Genomic DNA, 15,384 nt, shown 5'->3' with positions numbered 1-15,384 from the left:
TTCTCTAAGGAAAGAGAGTTATGCTGATGGTCTGTCCGAAATCACAAGAGCTGCTCCTTCAGAAAGTTAGCCGAGGACGCGATTCAGGGGTGGAAGGAGAATGTCAGGGTGGCAGTGAGGAAACAACACAATATAAATGTAATTGCTTTTCCCCCCCATTGCCCTCTGTGCTGTCCCTCGGCACTGACCCGGTCTCCACACGGAATTTATATGGACCTAGAGGGCAACAGGCTCCATTAACTCACTACACTCTCCCTGAGGGTCCACACAATTTATATGGAAACGGAGCAGGGGAGCATGGATGTTGGTGGAAAAAGAGGAAATAGGAGAAAGTGAACGATGGAAAAAAAGTGCATGAAAAATGAGCAGCAGTGCTGAAAGGACAGGAAATGAGGAAAAAACAAGAGGGTAAAATGAAGTGCAAGGACAAAAAAAAGAGACCAGAGACGAAACTTTACCTTCCACACACTCCGCGGCGTAGGAGATGTCATCCAAGGCGATGTCTGTCCACACGTCTCCACCCACCTCGGCCTGGAAGGTCACTCTGAAAGGTGCCGGGTTTGACAGGATGACATTAGCATATGTCCACTGGTTGCCGTGGTTTCCAGTGGCTGCCCACATCAGCAGACTGGTGCCGCTTGGTCCAACAGTGTAGACCTGGTGAGGTGCAAAAAACGACATAAAACGACGTGAAGATTGAGTCCATCGATACAGCAGAGTCAGAGATATCCTCTTTTTTATTCCACACGTACTTCTTTTCAAAACCTGGTGCTTACATTGCCCACAATGCACTTTTTTAAAAATCAGATTACTTCCTCTGGAGCCACAAAAGGCTTTAAACTACTTTTTCACACATGCAGTAGTACTTCTCAAGACCTGTAAACACTCTGTAATGTGTGAAATGTTTAAAACAGCACGCGACAGAAGAACACTGGTGCCATTTTAAGTGATGGCGCATTTGTGAATATCTAGTGTACAGCTGCATGTAGTTGTTTGCTATTTTTCAGTGCACATCATACCTCATTACTTTGTTTTCTAAACAATTGCTTATTGTGTGTTGTCTTGAAATTAGCCCAGTTAACAAAGACACCTAAAAAAGACATGAAAAGATGGATATGATAATCAAGTTTGCGAGGTGACGTGCTTTGATGGATTATTTCCTGGCAGGGAGACTTTCATTTCTTCCTGTGGGTGTCAGGTGATTGACAGTAAGCAAAGGGTAATGTAGTGAGATGCTCTGTAAAATAGGGAAGAAATCTCTGACAAAAACAAATTAAGCCTTCAGGTTGACTGTGATGGATCATCTGACAGTAAGAAAAGCATGTTTGGGAGCTTGATGTGTGACGCGAACCAACACAAACAGACTTTGAATTATTTATGGAGATGTGGCTCAGGTTTAATCACCTTCAGTGTTCCCATCCTGTCAGAGCCGTGCATGTAGAACCAGAAGCGCAGGTGACACAGGCCGATGCTGGCTGGAAATGGACGCCTGGTCGTCACCCTGGCGATGTCGCCCTCCCTCTGAGTAGCTGAGTGTATGAACAAGAAGCTCCCTCCACCACCTTTGAAGAAAATAATAGAGCACAAGCACAGAACATATCACATTTGTAGTACATTTATGTAACGTACTGTATAAGTGGTATTTGAGTGCAGAATATCCACAGCTAAACCCCTCCTCAACCATCCAATTTCAGCTTTTCTGCAGGAAAGAAATAACTTTCCTTCCTCGGATCCAATATACATGATATTTGGACAGAAGAAAGTATTTGTGCTGTCGTGAAATGTTGTAGCCCGCAGCTAAAATCTGCAGAGAGCTTCTTCAGCTCGGCTGGGTTCGGAGATGACACGGCATCCGTGTGAGGCCAGAACAAAGTGGGAGTTTTCCACATGAGTTAAAGGGGATTTGAGGCCCTCACAATCCACAGTGCACAGAAGCTCCCACTCACAACACTGACTTCTTCTTCTCCAGCTGAAAGAATAAAAATCAGAGTCTGTGCATTCATTCAGATTAAAGCAGTTTCCCGTGTTCACACATGTTGCTCCATCATCCAACTTAGTGATGTCATGCGCACCTCTTGTCCTTGTTACAGATGGTTTATTGATCTGCTCTGGAGTGAGATCACGGGTTCATTCTATGACACAGCGTCCAGTGTCCAGATTCATCTCTCGGATCAATAAACTCAACCAGCCAATCAGAAGTGGGTGTTATCTCACCAGCAGCTGGTACAAGGAGGCATAAGAGCTACACTGTAGACTGGGACGGTTCACTGAGTGCACCGTCAAAATGAAAGAAAAGCTGCTTTGTGCTCAAGTTTATGGTTATCACCTACACGACATCAGTGCATCTAGTTTAAACACGATAAATCTCCCAGAACAATGAAGAATGGCCATAGGATGGGTGTTTGTAGACTACAATATTTGTGAAAGGCCAGTGAATTGAATGTTTATATACATTTCTAAGTATTTAAGTGCTGCAAAATAAAATATATAATGGCATCTGTCACCACATGTGTTTTTTTCTCCTCTATTTCATTTACAATGCGAGGTGGCTGCACTGCTGAGGATTTAATTGTGCGTACATTTGCCAAAAAGACATAATTTAGTAACAGTCGGCAAAGGTTTTTGTTCACTTTTGGCCTCTTGCACCTCGACCGCTTTGTGGTTGGAAGCTGGAATTTTTAACTATGAAAATTCCGACCTCCGACACTGCCATTGAACGCAGCATAATGCTGCAACTGGCAATTATTTACTGGCACATATCTGACAGATGTGCAATAAACGGATGACTTGTTAAGATCCCAAACATGTCAGAAATTACTTTAAAGTGTGCAATTAGGACCAAACACGTTCAGTACTAATAAATATTGAATATACAGTACAGCGAACACCACTCTGGCTTCGTGGCTCTGCAGCGAGGCACCCGTGTAATCCCTCTCATGTGATCTCATGGGGAAGCAGACATAAACAAAATGGAGATTAGCGTGGTGCAGCAACTTGCTGTGAGAAGAAACGCAAAAGCAAAAGGTTAAACAAGTCTGGTTGGGTGGGGTGACGCAGGTTTCGGATTCAGTTTTGTCCTTGACGTGGCTCTGCAATAGTTTTGTGAGACAGATTAACTTTAATTTGATTTTTTTTCCCTTCATTATTTTCATGCTGCTATCGTTTGTTTATCAAGGTCGTCCTCCAAATGTCAAGAGTAATTCCAAGCCAGACAACAAACAGAAGAAATACAGACAGCCAGTGTACAGAACGATAATTAATGAATGCAAATTACAGGTCGGATGGAAATGAAGGTTTACATCGCCCCGTACAGACGAGCGTAACCTCAGCACCAGTGAGGTGATTCATACTTCATCCTTCACGTTTTAATTAATCAGTGGCAGAAATCATGTTTTGATACAGCAGCATGACTGTACACAAGATAAACAACAAGTCCAATGCTGTTAAGCTCAGTTTGACTCGGGCTGACATTGATCAGGATGTTTTATTAACCCTGCCTTCACACGCCTGTCGGAGGCTCCAGTTCCCCAGCTGTCAAGTTGTAATTACAAAGGCGCTGCACTGAGCTGAGTGTGAGCTGAAAAACATGGAGGACATCAGAGGGGCGCGGGACGTGTTTGTTCTTAATTTTGATTTTGAAAACGTTTTTTTTTTTTTGACAGCATTGTTAATCTTTTAATTCAAAAACGAGGCGGTAAGCAAACACATGCACTGAGTTTTGAACAAAAAACAGGACCCTCGATGGAAATGTGGCGGCATGAAGAGGTCAAAGGTCAGAAAGACTCTCAATTATTTCTAAAACTGCCACTTAATTAAGACCTGAGGGGATATTCTTATACTGCGGTTAGATTTAGGGAACAAAAAGCACTTTGGTTGAGGTTTGTGAAGGATCGTAATTTCAGTTAAATAAAATCAGAATCAGAACCAGATTGGGCTTTATTGGTACTGTTGTAAACGGAGCAAGAAGTGCAAAGAAGCAAAACAAGTAGAGCAGAGAAATAAAGAAATACTGGATAATCATGCGTATATGAGGTGGATAGATTATGTAAATTATACATGTGTACACAAATTAATGTGCGTAGGATTTATGACAGTGCGTGATGATATGTGCGTGTACATAAAAACGAGGTGTCATGCTTTATGTCACTTTTCAATATCTGACCAAGATGATGATCCTCTCCCAACCTAAACCTGTGAGCTCGTAAACATAGCTATAAAAAATATGAATTATTTTGAGTTGACTTGAGTGCATAAAATGATATTAACGGGAAACAAAATGAACATTTTGATACATTCAGATTCAAGATTTTGCTGTGTTGCTAAAAAAACCATAGACTGTATAAAACGTAGACATAGTCTCTGTGATGTCAACTAGGTTACTGAAGAAGCTTTCCTAAACAGGGAAGTTAGCTAGAGACCAAAAACAATATGACTGATTGATTGATGATATTAATGTAATTTCCGGGAGACAGAGTTAGCAGCAGAATGGATACCGACCAGGACTGTGGTCAGCGTGAGGTCCAGCTCCCGGTGTCTCAGTGCATTGGCCGAACCTCCAATCAAAGTCATCATCGGCATCCTGAGTAAGCTGGCAGCTCTCCTCCCACTTGGTTTCATCCATGTTGAAACTACAAGCGCCTGGCAAGCCGAAGATGTGCTCTGCGAGGGAGAGAGATGAAAGAAAAGAGGAGTTCAAAGTTGTTTTATTGCTCCACAATAAGATGGATCCACTCCACCACTTCCGTGAAACCTATTTCTCATTTCCACTCACCACAGTCCATCTCATCCGATTCATCAGCGCAGTCGGCCTTGCTGTCGCACACCAGGTGGGACTCGATGCAGTGGCCACTGCGACACACAAAGTCTGTGACTGCGGGACAACTGACCGGCTCCACAACATCTACAACACACACACAGGAAAAACTTCAGAAGAGATTAGAGGGACATGCAATTATGAAGGATTTAATCTTTTTTAGGACAGGAAACTATGTCCCCTTTTCCTTCAGATGAATCTGGGAAAAACGCTGCGATGAACAACTGTGTCTTATTAAAGCCTTCCTGTTCTGTGCAGAGGAGACGGTAAACAAAAGCAGACGACGGCCTGTCAGGGGAACTCAAAGCCTCGTTCCTCCTGCTCCGCCTTGTTTGAAACCGACCGGAGAGGAAGGAAAAGAGATCAGGTGGAGTGCAGACAGCACATATAACTGCATTATGTGTGTGTGCTCTGGTAAACTTCAAAGGCGGGGACATTAGGCAATGACTGAACTGAGCAAAGAGCGGAGCGTCGTTCCAGGAGGTCAGCCGGGTTAAAACCATCACAGGATCAGCTGAAATCTTCGCGTGCCCTTTCAAGTTGATGGAAGTTGTGCATCAGTGTCATTTAGTTTAGGACAGACATGTCAGTATTTACATCTCTCTATGTAAGTGTGTGTGTATATTTATGTGTTGGACTGAGCCAGGAAACATCCCACATGGTGTCCAGCCTTGTGCCAGGTCCTGTTTAATGTGAAACATCTGTCTCCGACATCAACATCAAACGGCGTCTGTCGGCTACGGTCATCACACAGAGAATCGCACTCTCTCCTCAAACGCACGCCATCTCTCTCCTTCTCTCTTTCTCTGCTCGTATTCTGAGCGCGCCAGCGGCAGAATCAATTTCACACCCCAAACTATCAGCTTAAAATATCATAAAATAATTTCACAGCATATTTATAATTTAGCTCGTGAAGATGATTCGAAGTATATTTGATAAAAGAAGGACGGAGGAGAGCGAGAGAGAGGTTTGATGTCGTTTAATTCACATTATGTAATATCTGTCTGAAAAGTTCAGATTCATTTTCACGCCACGCTTGCTGATATTCACCTGAATGAGTAATCGCAGCAAGAAGAAACCCTGGATTTAAAGGGGATCACATCGATTGTTAGGGTACTTTTTTGGATGTTTCATTCTTGCATTTACATAGAAAGTCAATTTACGGGTTCAGTAATCTTCAAAGACGAGTTTAAAGATGAAACTCAACGAAAAGTTAGATATGAAAGAAAAGAACGTTTTCTGTAACCATCAAAAGTTTAGTAAAGTTGCTTTTAAATTAAAGAAGCGGGACGTTTGATTTGTGCTGCCACTCTGCACTGCCACATATGAGTTTGTTGGATACCGGTGACTCTGTGATTACTTTGCCAGGTGGGGAGATTTTTGGCTTTAAAAACAATTTTCCACTCCAGTGCTCGATTTGGGAACAATGAAAGTTCGAGACGTGTCCCATCTTCCCCTACCCACTACATTTTTAACACCTCCTTGATTAAAGTGCTGCAAGGTGTGGGATTCAGTCACTGTTTGGGCATTTCCTCTCAGCTGCAGATGTCGATAAAAAGTTCAGATTCCTTAATACCCGACTAATGGAGTAGTTTGACTTTCTGTTAAACTCGTTTAACCACTTTTTTTTGTTTTTTCGGAGAGCTGGATGACAAGATCGACAACTCTCATATCTGTGCATTAATGATGAAGCTAGAGCCAGTGGGTTGGTTAGCCTAGCTTAGCATAGAGACTGGAAACAGGAAGCCAAGATAAGACACACTATGTTAATTAGTTACTGTCAATTGCTGCAGCACCTCTATTCACTCTCTGTCTGAATGCTCAGTTGAGTGCCTGTCCCTTTAAGGCCCCAAGGCTAAGGCTTTACAAAAAGCCCAGTCTGCTCTGATTGGTCAGCTCTCACAGGCATGAGCAGGCAGCTCTCCCTATGTTTCTACCTTGGCTCTGCTGCTGAGGGCAATGACTGTCTATTTGTGACATCACAACCTTACCGAAATCCCGATGGCTCGTTTGAAGCCTGGATACAGGCTGTGTGCATTACTCGGTGGATCGAGCATTTTGATATTGTTGTAGTATCTACGTATAAAGAACCTCGACCTGCTTTATTATCAAAAAAGACACAAAAACCTGACTTCTGACAACAAAGCCCTCATATAAAACATTATACTATTACCAAATCTAGGATCTGCATCAGATTGTACTCATTCACACCAAAAGTACATGGGGTCTTTTCTGGACTGAGACCCATCCTCCATCCAAGTTTCATGGAAATCCAGTCAGTAGTTTTTGTGTAATCCTGCTGACAAACCAACCAACAAGCAAACAAACTAAGAAACAAGGGTGAAAACATGGTGGAGGTAATAAGATTTTGAGGGCAGTTGCTATTTGCAGAGGGACTGAGCGAGTTTAAAAGCGTACGCCTGAGTTTACCTGAGAGAGATTCGTAGTGTGATTTAGTTTTTTGACTATTTGTCACTTGTGTAGTTTAGCTGACATAAGACGCATCTGTCTAGGTTGTCAAATGCTGTTCACATAGCTTTATTCCAATTGATCTTTAAAGCTTGTTTGTGTATATTTCATTTCAGTCTAAAGACACAACACTCTCACATCACACCACCTACTTGGGGAACAGTCTATGAACTCCAGATCATCCAAGGCAGCTCCTCCACTCACGTCCCTCGAGCGAATCCCCTCAAATATCACCTCAAAGTTCCTCAGCTTCCTCAGGGGGATCTCCACCCGGTTCCAGTTATTCCCTTGATGCCCCGTTTTGTTCCACACCTCCCACAAGTCGTTCTCTGTCTGCGGAGAAGAGCAGCATTGACACACCAAAAAAAAAAATGTGGTGCCATTTCTGGTTCTGAACATCAACTCTAATATCATCATCAAGAGTATCAAAGTGGATTCGAAGCTGCGGCGGTGATTATTGTCAGAAACATATCCATCAAACTTTGAGTATCATCGAGTTACAAATCAAGAGAGAAGAACATGAAGTTTAAATGAGCTGAAATTCACTTTTGGCCTGAGTGCTGCTGCTGAGATCCATCTAAGGGGAGTCATTAAAGTCTCATTAGCATAACATTGTAGTAATAAGTTCCCCTGCCTTGAGACCTGCTATTGAGAATGAAAGCGTGCTCTCCCCGAGTTATGGTAATGGGCTCTCTCATGCCACATGTGGAACGTATTAAAAGACAGACCGATGTGTATTCCTCTGTAAGTCCTCTCCGTCTTTTCCCATGGTACGAGGCCGGCACTAAATCACGACTAATACAGCTTTGAAACAAACGAATGGGACTTTGAAAGGGGTTTAGTGTATGATTGTGTTACGGGCCAGCATCTCGCCGGCGGTTTTTAATGTCATGTCAGGAGCATGAATGGGACATTTACAAAGTCGTATCACATCGTATTAAAGACGCACTGTTTTGACTCAAGAACACGAGGACGCAGAGCTGGAGGAAATGGTTACTTGTAAAGTTAACTGTTATCCATGTCCTTTATTAAATTTTAACAACAGCACAGAGGTTATATATATATATCAAGGATCATTGAATTTGAGACCGTTCAGACAAATCCTTTTCGAAGAAGGATAAAAGGGAATAAAGGAAGATTGATCTGAGCGACGCTAATATCATCCTTTCTGCAGCGCTGGCTTCAGTCAACAGTAGCAGCAGTTAGATTTACAAAAGCATGAAACAAAGCAGAAAACTAAACAAGACGGATAAAAGGATTAGACTGGTGATGTTTTATATCACGCTAACAATGACATGATCCTTCTAATACCCATGTATCCAGAGCCTGATAGATCTTATTCCTCAAAAATAAGATAATGAGACTTTACACTGGGTTTTGAGTCGATCCAACGTACATGATCCTGCAGCTGTAAATATGCAGCTGTGTATTAATCCGCAGCTGAAAATAGGCCTCAACAAATGCACTAATTTACTGCTACAATTTTAATTAAATGCCCTGCTAATGATGGCAAAGTTTTCTCCCAACGTTGGTCACATTCAATTTTATTTTGTTGTTGTTTTTTTGGCCTTACTTGGACCATTGGACTCTGTTGCTCCTGTGTGTGGGGGCACTTCGATACATCCTTTGGATTTTCTTGGATGCTTTTACATAGAAATCAGTTCACAGACTGTTATAGGCTTCAGAGAAAGTCAAGGAAGGTTTAATTTTTTAAGTCACATTATAATCTGTTTACACGTTGACTATACAGAGCGATTAATACATGTAAATTGCCTCCTCTGATACCTGATACCTCTGAGGTAGGAACTAATGGGCTTGTGGGAAACAGGGTAACGAAGTCAGAAAGTGCTGAAAGAAGAACTAGAAAGTTGTTTTCATAGGATTTATTGACAGTGAGAGAAAAATGTAGAATATTTCCGTCCTTAGCGAGCCTGATGTGTCACATGCTTCTTTTAACAATTGGGCAATCAAGAGGAGGTAATACGGATCGAGACGTCCTTGCGTCTAAATTACGTCCTATTTGTGGAAACACACAAACCCTCCATCTTCTTTCACGCTTGAGGAGATCGTAGTGATTGTTAATATCAGCTTCAGCGTCGGGTCAACATGTAGAGGCGCTGCCTAGTTAAACCACAGACTGTTTAATAGAGGAAAGAATAGATTTAACAAGCCATTCTCCTGAAGTTCATGAGTGTGATATTAAGACCGGTGTAACTCTGCAATAATTCATGATGGCTTCCTCGACCTCGGGTCCTTTTAAAGGTGACTGCAGGTCTATAACATCACATGATTAATTCAGTCTTTAACACAGTGTCATGATGAGAATCAATCAGACGTTCTGCACAATGCAGATGAACAGGTAAACACAGCGACTTCTCCAGGTATACATGACATCAAACTTACTGTACTTGAAGTTGTGGCCAGAGGCTTGACTGCAGTAAAAGAGACCTGGTCTAATGTACTCAAAACCAGAGGACAAGCAATGTCACATTCTACTCTGCAGTTTGAAAGCCTATTAAAATGCACCCTTGGGTGAGGCATGCACAGCCTGTCTCCTCTGCTTTACGCCAGTGGAGCCCTGGCTTGAAATAATCTTGTTACTGTGAGAGTAGAGCACAGATTAATAGGCAGCGTTACAGCAGGACTTATCCAGATTTATGTCATGGAGTAATAGCTCAATCCATAAAAGAAGCCTTAGAGCGACTGACTAGTGTATGATACTGGCATATGTAGCTCAAGCTTGATGTCTGGGTGGCATTTTATTCCATCAATGTGATGGTTCGCTTCCGGAGCTCGCAGTCAAGAATGTGACCGTAATTTCGGTTTGATTATACATCTTCATAATGTCCTATATTATCCCCAGGTGACAGTCAAGAGGCCAACAAACAACGAAGAAAGTTGTAATCATAACAAAACGCTTATTTTACTGTACATTTTAAACCCCCTATGTCTTAACCGTATCCTGAATGTTTCACTAAGCTGGAATCCAATTTGTATTCATGGGTTTTTTGTTTTATGGAGCCGCTGGCAGCTGTCTCTCCGTCGACTCACCTTCAATTCAGAGTGCGAACCACTTTTTTTTCTACTCAGTCTCCGCTGAGTTAAGAAACGTTACAACGCTCAGGTGATAAAGTCCATCAAGAATATCAAGAACGCGTCCAGTTATTATCTTTGTCATGTGATATTTCTTTTTTGGTTGAACATCCTGTCGTTGGCTGACCGACAGGTGTTTATCAGCCACTAAGTACATTTAGTCAAGTAGTATTTGTACTTTTTCTGCTATTTTATTCCACTACAATGGCAAATATTGTACTTCCTTCTCTACTACATTTATTTGACAACTCGAGTTACTAGTTATTTTGCGGATTTTGTTTAAAAATAGGAATTTTAATGGAGAAACCTTTGTGATCCCCAAATGCAGTATGAAAGTAGAGTTTACTGCCAGAACAAAAGGCGCATATTTGCTGTTTCATGCTTTCTGTTTTATTTTAAAACAATCCCCAGCTCCTGACACCTCACTTTGCTCCTGATAACAGTTTTAAAAGTAAAACTGAAACAGCATGAAACAGCAAATATGCCTCTTTTGTTCTGGGAGTAACTCTCACAAACATCAGGCGGATCTCCTTTCATCACATGCAGAGGCAGAAGAGGCATACATCAAATAACATATCGTCAGACTGCACATTATGCAGACATCACACGCAAGTGGTTTCAAAACTGTCTGGCACGCCACCCTCCTGGTTCACCGCCAGACCCTGCCTGCCTCTGTCCAGTCCTCGCCTACATGTTCGGTCCACCTACTGCTGAGGACAGTTATCAGCAAGACGAGTAACGACTCTTCTTCAGTTCACAGGGCTGGTGATATAAATAGACAAGACTGTTGAGCCCCTTGTGGACTTCACAGAGGGAAACACTTGCCAGGTAAATATAATCCCCTCCCTCCCACTCTGTGACTCTGCTGCCCCACTGAAGTCTCTTGTGGCATTACCATAACTGCATTTGTTCTTCAATCAACCTTTAAAGGCGACTCACACTGCGTTGACATGGTGATTCTCACATAGTGTGCGTGAGTGCGTGTGTATTTGCAGTCACGCCTGTGCAAATGTGCGCTTTATGTTTGTATTCATGTAGCCGATTCGACTCAAGGCAGCATCGAGGCTATAAAAATGCTATAATGTTGTAAATTACAACACAAAGCAATAATCTGTGAGTGCTAACGACTTTGAACCTTCTAGGTCATACATGCACTTAACATCATTTATGTCTCATGGGAGACTATAGGGACATAAAGCTGAGCTGAGGCGCACACACAAGAAGGAGATCAGACAACACACACACCCCAGTCGATGTCTGAAATCATATACGGCGACCTCTGAACTCACCACCCTCCCGTCTGTGTCTGTGTCTGACTGATTCCACCGCCTCATTTTCATATCGAGAGCTCACCTTCTTTAAAAGGCCAAACTTTACATTTTCCGTCCATATGTGAACAAGGAGGACATGTAAAACAGCCCACATGCATTCATCATCTGCTGCCTCTCACAGAGTCACACAATCAATCAAATAGCCGGTGGGGTTGACCGAGAGACCGGGCAAATCCTGCGATTTGAATTTCTAAGAGCGGCGTTATCCTGTCTGCTCCAGGCTTGAATGTGAAATCGATAGAACAGCAAGGAGGAGGAGTAATTACATTCATCTACATCTACATCCACAGGTATATGAGCAGCATATGAGACACAGCATGGATGAACATGCACAGGAAAAGTCTATTAAAGTTTACGTTTGCGGACTTCGTTTCTAAACTAGCTACCGTAACATCCCTTCAAAAAATGACGTCTCTCCTGATTGAAATGTTTATATTCCCTCTGCTGGGCTGTCAATCGCCTGTAAACCACTTTGAACTTCACTTACTTATATTAAAGATTGTTGTGGTCTCTTCATGTTGACAATAAGAAAAATACAGACTCACCCTTTAAGACATATTTTAGTTTAAGGTGCTGATGGAGGTTTTACATACTGAATAAATCAGATTTTCTCTCCTAAAAACAGTCCCAACATGAACTCCGTTGCCTTTAAATTTTGGCTGCTGCAGGCTGAAACGGTGTCAGTGTCATTCCTGCGAGAGTAATGATATGCAAATTGTGCGAGGTGGGACATTACCTCTCGCTGTTTGTAAAATTTACATGATAACTTGCTGACCTGTTTTCCAAAATGCATAAAACAGTTTCTGCAGCGCACGCAAGGACACGCTAACAAACACCGCACGTGCTCCGCATTTCCGAGAAATATCTGCACGATCACACACCTCCGAAGAATGAATCTGCTCCTGCACCTTGACCTTGAGTCGTAGCCGGCGAAGTTAAATGAGAGCACACAGACCACAGGATGGAGGCAGAGTAAATCACAGCAGAATTTCAATGCTAGCAAGCTGCGAGCAGAAATCTTAATCCCTCAAAGTCAACCATGCATGCACAAACTAGATGGCTGAGTGCCTAACAAGCAAGAAGCCTTGAGGACTGGCAGCGCTGGTGTATGCCCAGATGGCGGGGGTGGGGTCTCTGTGGGCCAAGGGGTGACTGCGACCGCCATCACTCACCTCCAGCCCCCATCGATCAAAAACACAACAGAGAGATTGACAGCCTCGCCTCCCTTTTTACCAAATTACAGAGACCACCAGGCTGCGGCGCTAATATGACGAGATTACTGTCTACATTAACATGATTTAACATAATCAGGATTCATTTCTAAATGAGTGTGAGCACATCTCTCGGTAGAGAGCGGTGGAGGGTTTATCGTCATCATTTCTTATCATAGCGGAGTTAGAGATGGTTTACCTTGATCAGCAGGCGGATTGTTCCCGTGGCCATGTGGGAAATGTAGTACCAGAAGGAGAGTTTGCAGATGGCGCTCGACTCTTTAAAGACAGAGCTCCTGATATGAGCTTTATCGCCTTTGAGTCCCACTGGTGTAGCTTCCAGATAGACAAAGTGACCTAAGGGAGGGGAGACAGAAGAGACGTGATGGAGGAGAAGAGCAGCGAAGAGGCAAAGAGTAAATATTTCTGTAAGGACACCCCTCGCAGCCACTGACAAATGACACCAAGGTCACGAGCAGCGTGGTCGAGGGGTGAGGGCGAGGGGTCATAGAGTAATCCCTGACACATCCCATAATATCTCACTGCCTCTTGACACCCAGGGACTACTGATGGGAGAAAACCTGGACTATAACTTAAGGATTACAACTTTCAGATGTTTAGGAGGAGCACCTCCATTAGAGCCTTTCGCGTGTAAATGTGCATACGTGTTGATTTATTCATGTGTATCGAGTCCTGCATCAATCACCTGAAGGCTCACCTGCTGTACGTTCACACACTGGGAGGTAGCTCATTGATTTTGCTACTGAAGTGGCTAGAGCATGAATTAAACATTGTGGAGAGCCACTGCAGCATTTTGGGTTTAACAGGTGGACATTTTAAAGCCAGCTCAGTTTCATTCACTCTGATTATACAAAACCAGCCACAAGTGAAGGTGCACCTGTTCACTATGTTCGATTGTACAATGGGAACTCAAAACGGAGGCTAGAACGGTACGGAGCTTCCCTTTAAATGAAAAACCTCGAGTTAACGACATTTCACGACTGTCACATACCAGTTTCATCCATCAGCGTGTGATCATACGGAGGCCGTATGCTTTTAAAAGATCCGGTCCCCAGCGTCCAATCAAAATTATCCGCCCGAGAGCTCTTCCAGCCACAGCAACCGTTCTCGAAGGAGCAGGAAGTGCCACAATCCCTTTCATCAGTGCCATCGCCGCAGTCATCTGTGAAGTCGCAGCTCTGCCCCGGAGTGAAACACCGGCCATTTTCACAAGGCAGGAAGCCTGAAGGACAGGAGCCTGGAAATAAGACACACACATTAAACATCACTCAAACTCCTTGTGTTTGTTTCCCAAACATCCCAACGCGTTTTACAGGGAGAGATCAGGGGTTAAGATTGTGACGAGGGAAATGTGCATATCTCTGGACTCATTTCTTTATATTTCTCAGTTTCAAGCTTCAATTTTCAATTGACGCTGTGCTTACTGTATAATCTAGTTATGTTGAGGCATAAAAACCACTTAGAGTTTGGAAAAGGTCATGTTTTGGCTTAAAATACCTGCTTTTGTTGGCATTAACACGGCTGGAAAATGTTGTGACATTTCATTACATCTGTCGTGACGTCTTGCAAAAAATATCCAGTGGTTTCATACTAACAAATGCTGAAACACCATCTTGACCAGCAGAATATCCAGCTGTAACTCTACCAGTATCCCCTACATTTCATGTGAACGTTATATGACATTTAATGTCCAACTGATCTGGTAGCTTCCTACCAACAAAGTGGGAGTGGTATCTTCTTCTTCTCTGAGTCTCTGCAACAAAGCAAATAAGCATCGCTCCAGAAATGTCAAACTATTCCTGTGAGGCTTGGAAATTGCAATAGATACAGTTTTTTTCCGGTAAAAGCATCTACTGTGTGCTTCGCTGGATTTAACAGCACCAAAGAGGTCGCTATTAGCTTCAGATCATAAGAAGTCAACTCAAGAGTGGGGAGACCATCTGCATGTAGCATCAGGGTCTCTTTAAGAGGCTTAAGAGGACAAAGGCGCATGGGGCTATAAGCCCAAATCAGTGTATAATAGGGTGGCGGTGCTGGAGGGGGGCTGGAATCTGCTTCTTTCGGCGCCAGGCATTCCAGCAGGGTCAGTGCTCGGCTTTGAGGAGTGTTAGAGAGGGAGATGAGGCATGATGAAGAGGGGTGGTCCCTGTAAGTAAAAGAGAGAAAGGGGTATAAGTCCCTCCTAATCCTTTGTTCCTCTTCAGATGCACAGGACCAGAAGCAATGTGCCCCAACAAAGGCACATAGGAAGCCAGGAAGCCACGGCTCCCGACTGTGAAGCCCGGCTGCCTCGCCACCTGATGGGAGCATGTCCCGAAGCTGTACATGGATGAAAGAGGCTAATTATATCTCTTTACGTATGTTCTTCAGCTGCTACTGTGGGAGTGTAGACTCATTCATTAGTCCTCATTAATTCCACGACATATCTTGTTACACGGATAATTCA

The 15,384-nt window shown here is 43.2% G+C and overlaps 1 protein-coding gene across 1 annotated transcript in view; it reads right to left on the bottom strand.

Annotated features, from left to right (window-relative positions):
- malrd1 (MAM and LDL receptor class A domain containing 1) overlaps nt 1-15,384 on the bottom strand; it is a gene marked incomplete at its 5' end in the record, with an annotated part of 50,537 nt that overhangs the window by 8,534 nt on the left and 26,619 nt on the right. Inside the window, 7 exons of the mRNA XM_084341126.1 lie at nt 459-657; nt 1,405-1,562; nt 4,498-4,659; nt 4,772-4,900; nt 7,435-7,615; nt 13,117-13,274; nt 13,930-14,175. Coding sequence (XP_084197252.1) covers nt 459-657; nt 1,405-1,562; nt 4,498-4,659; nt 4,772-4,900; nt 7,435-7,615; nt 13,117-13,274; nt 13,930-14,175 — 1,233 coding nt within the window. The remainder of the gene's footprint in view (nt 1-458; nt 658-1,404; nt 1,563-4,497; nt 4,660-4,771; nt 4,901-7,434; nt 7,616-13,116; nt 13,275-13,929; nt 14,176-15,384) is intronic.

The sequence above is a fragment of the Pagrus pagrus genome, assembly GCF_965226575.1.
Source record: "Pagrus pagrus genome assembly, chromosome: 20".
Taxonomy (NCBI): Eukaryota; Metazoa; Chordata; class Actinopteri; order Spariformes; family Sparidae; genus Pagrus; species Pagrus pagrus.
This window is presented reverse-complemented; position numbering and strand designations above follow the sequence as displayed.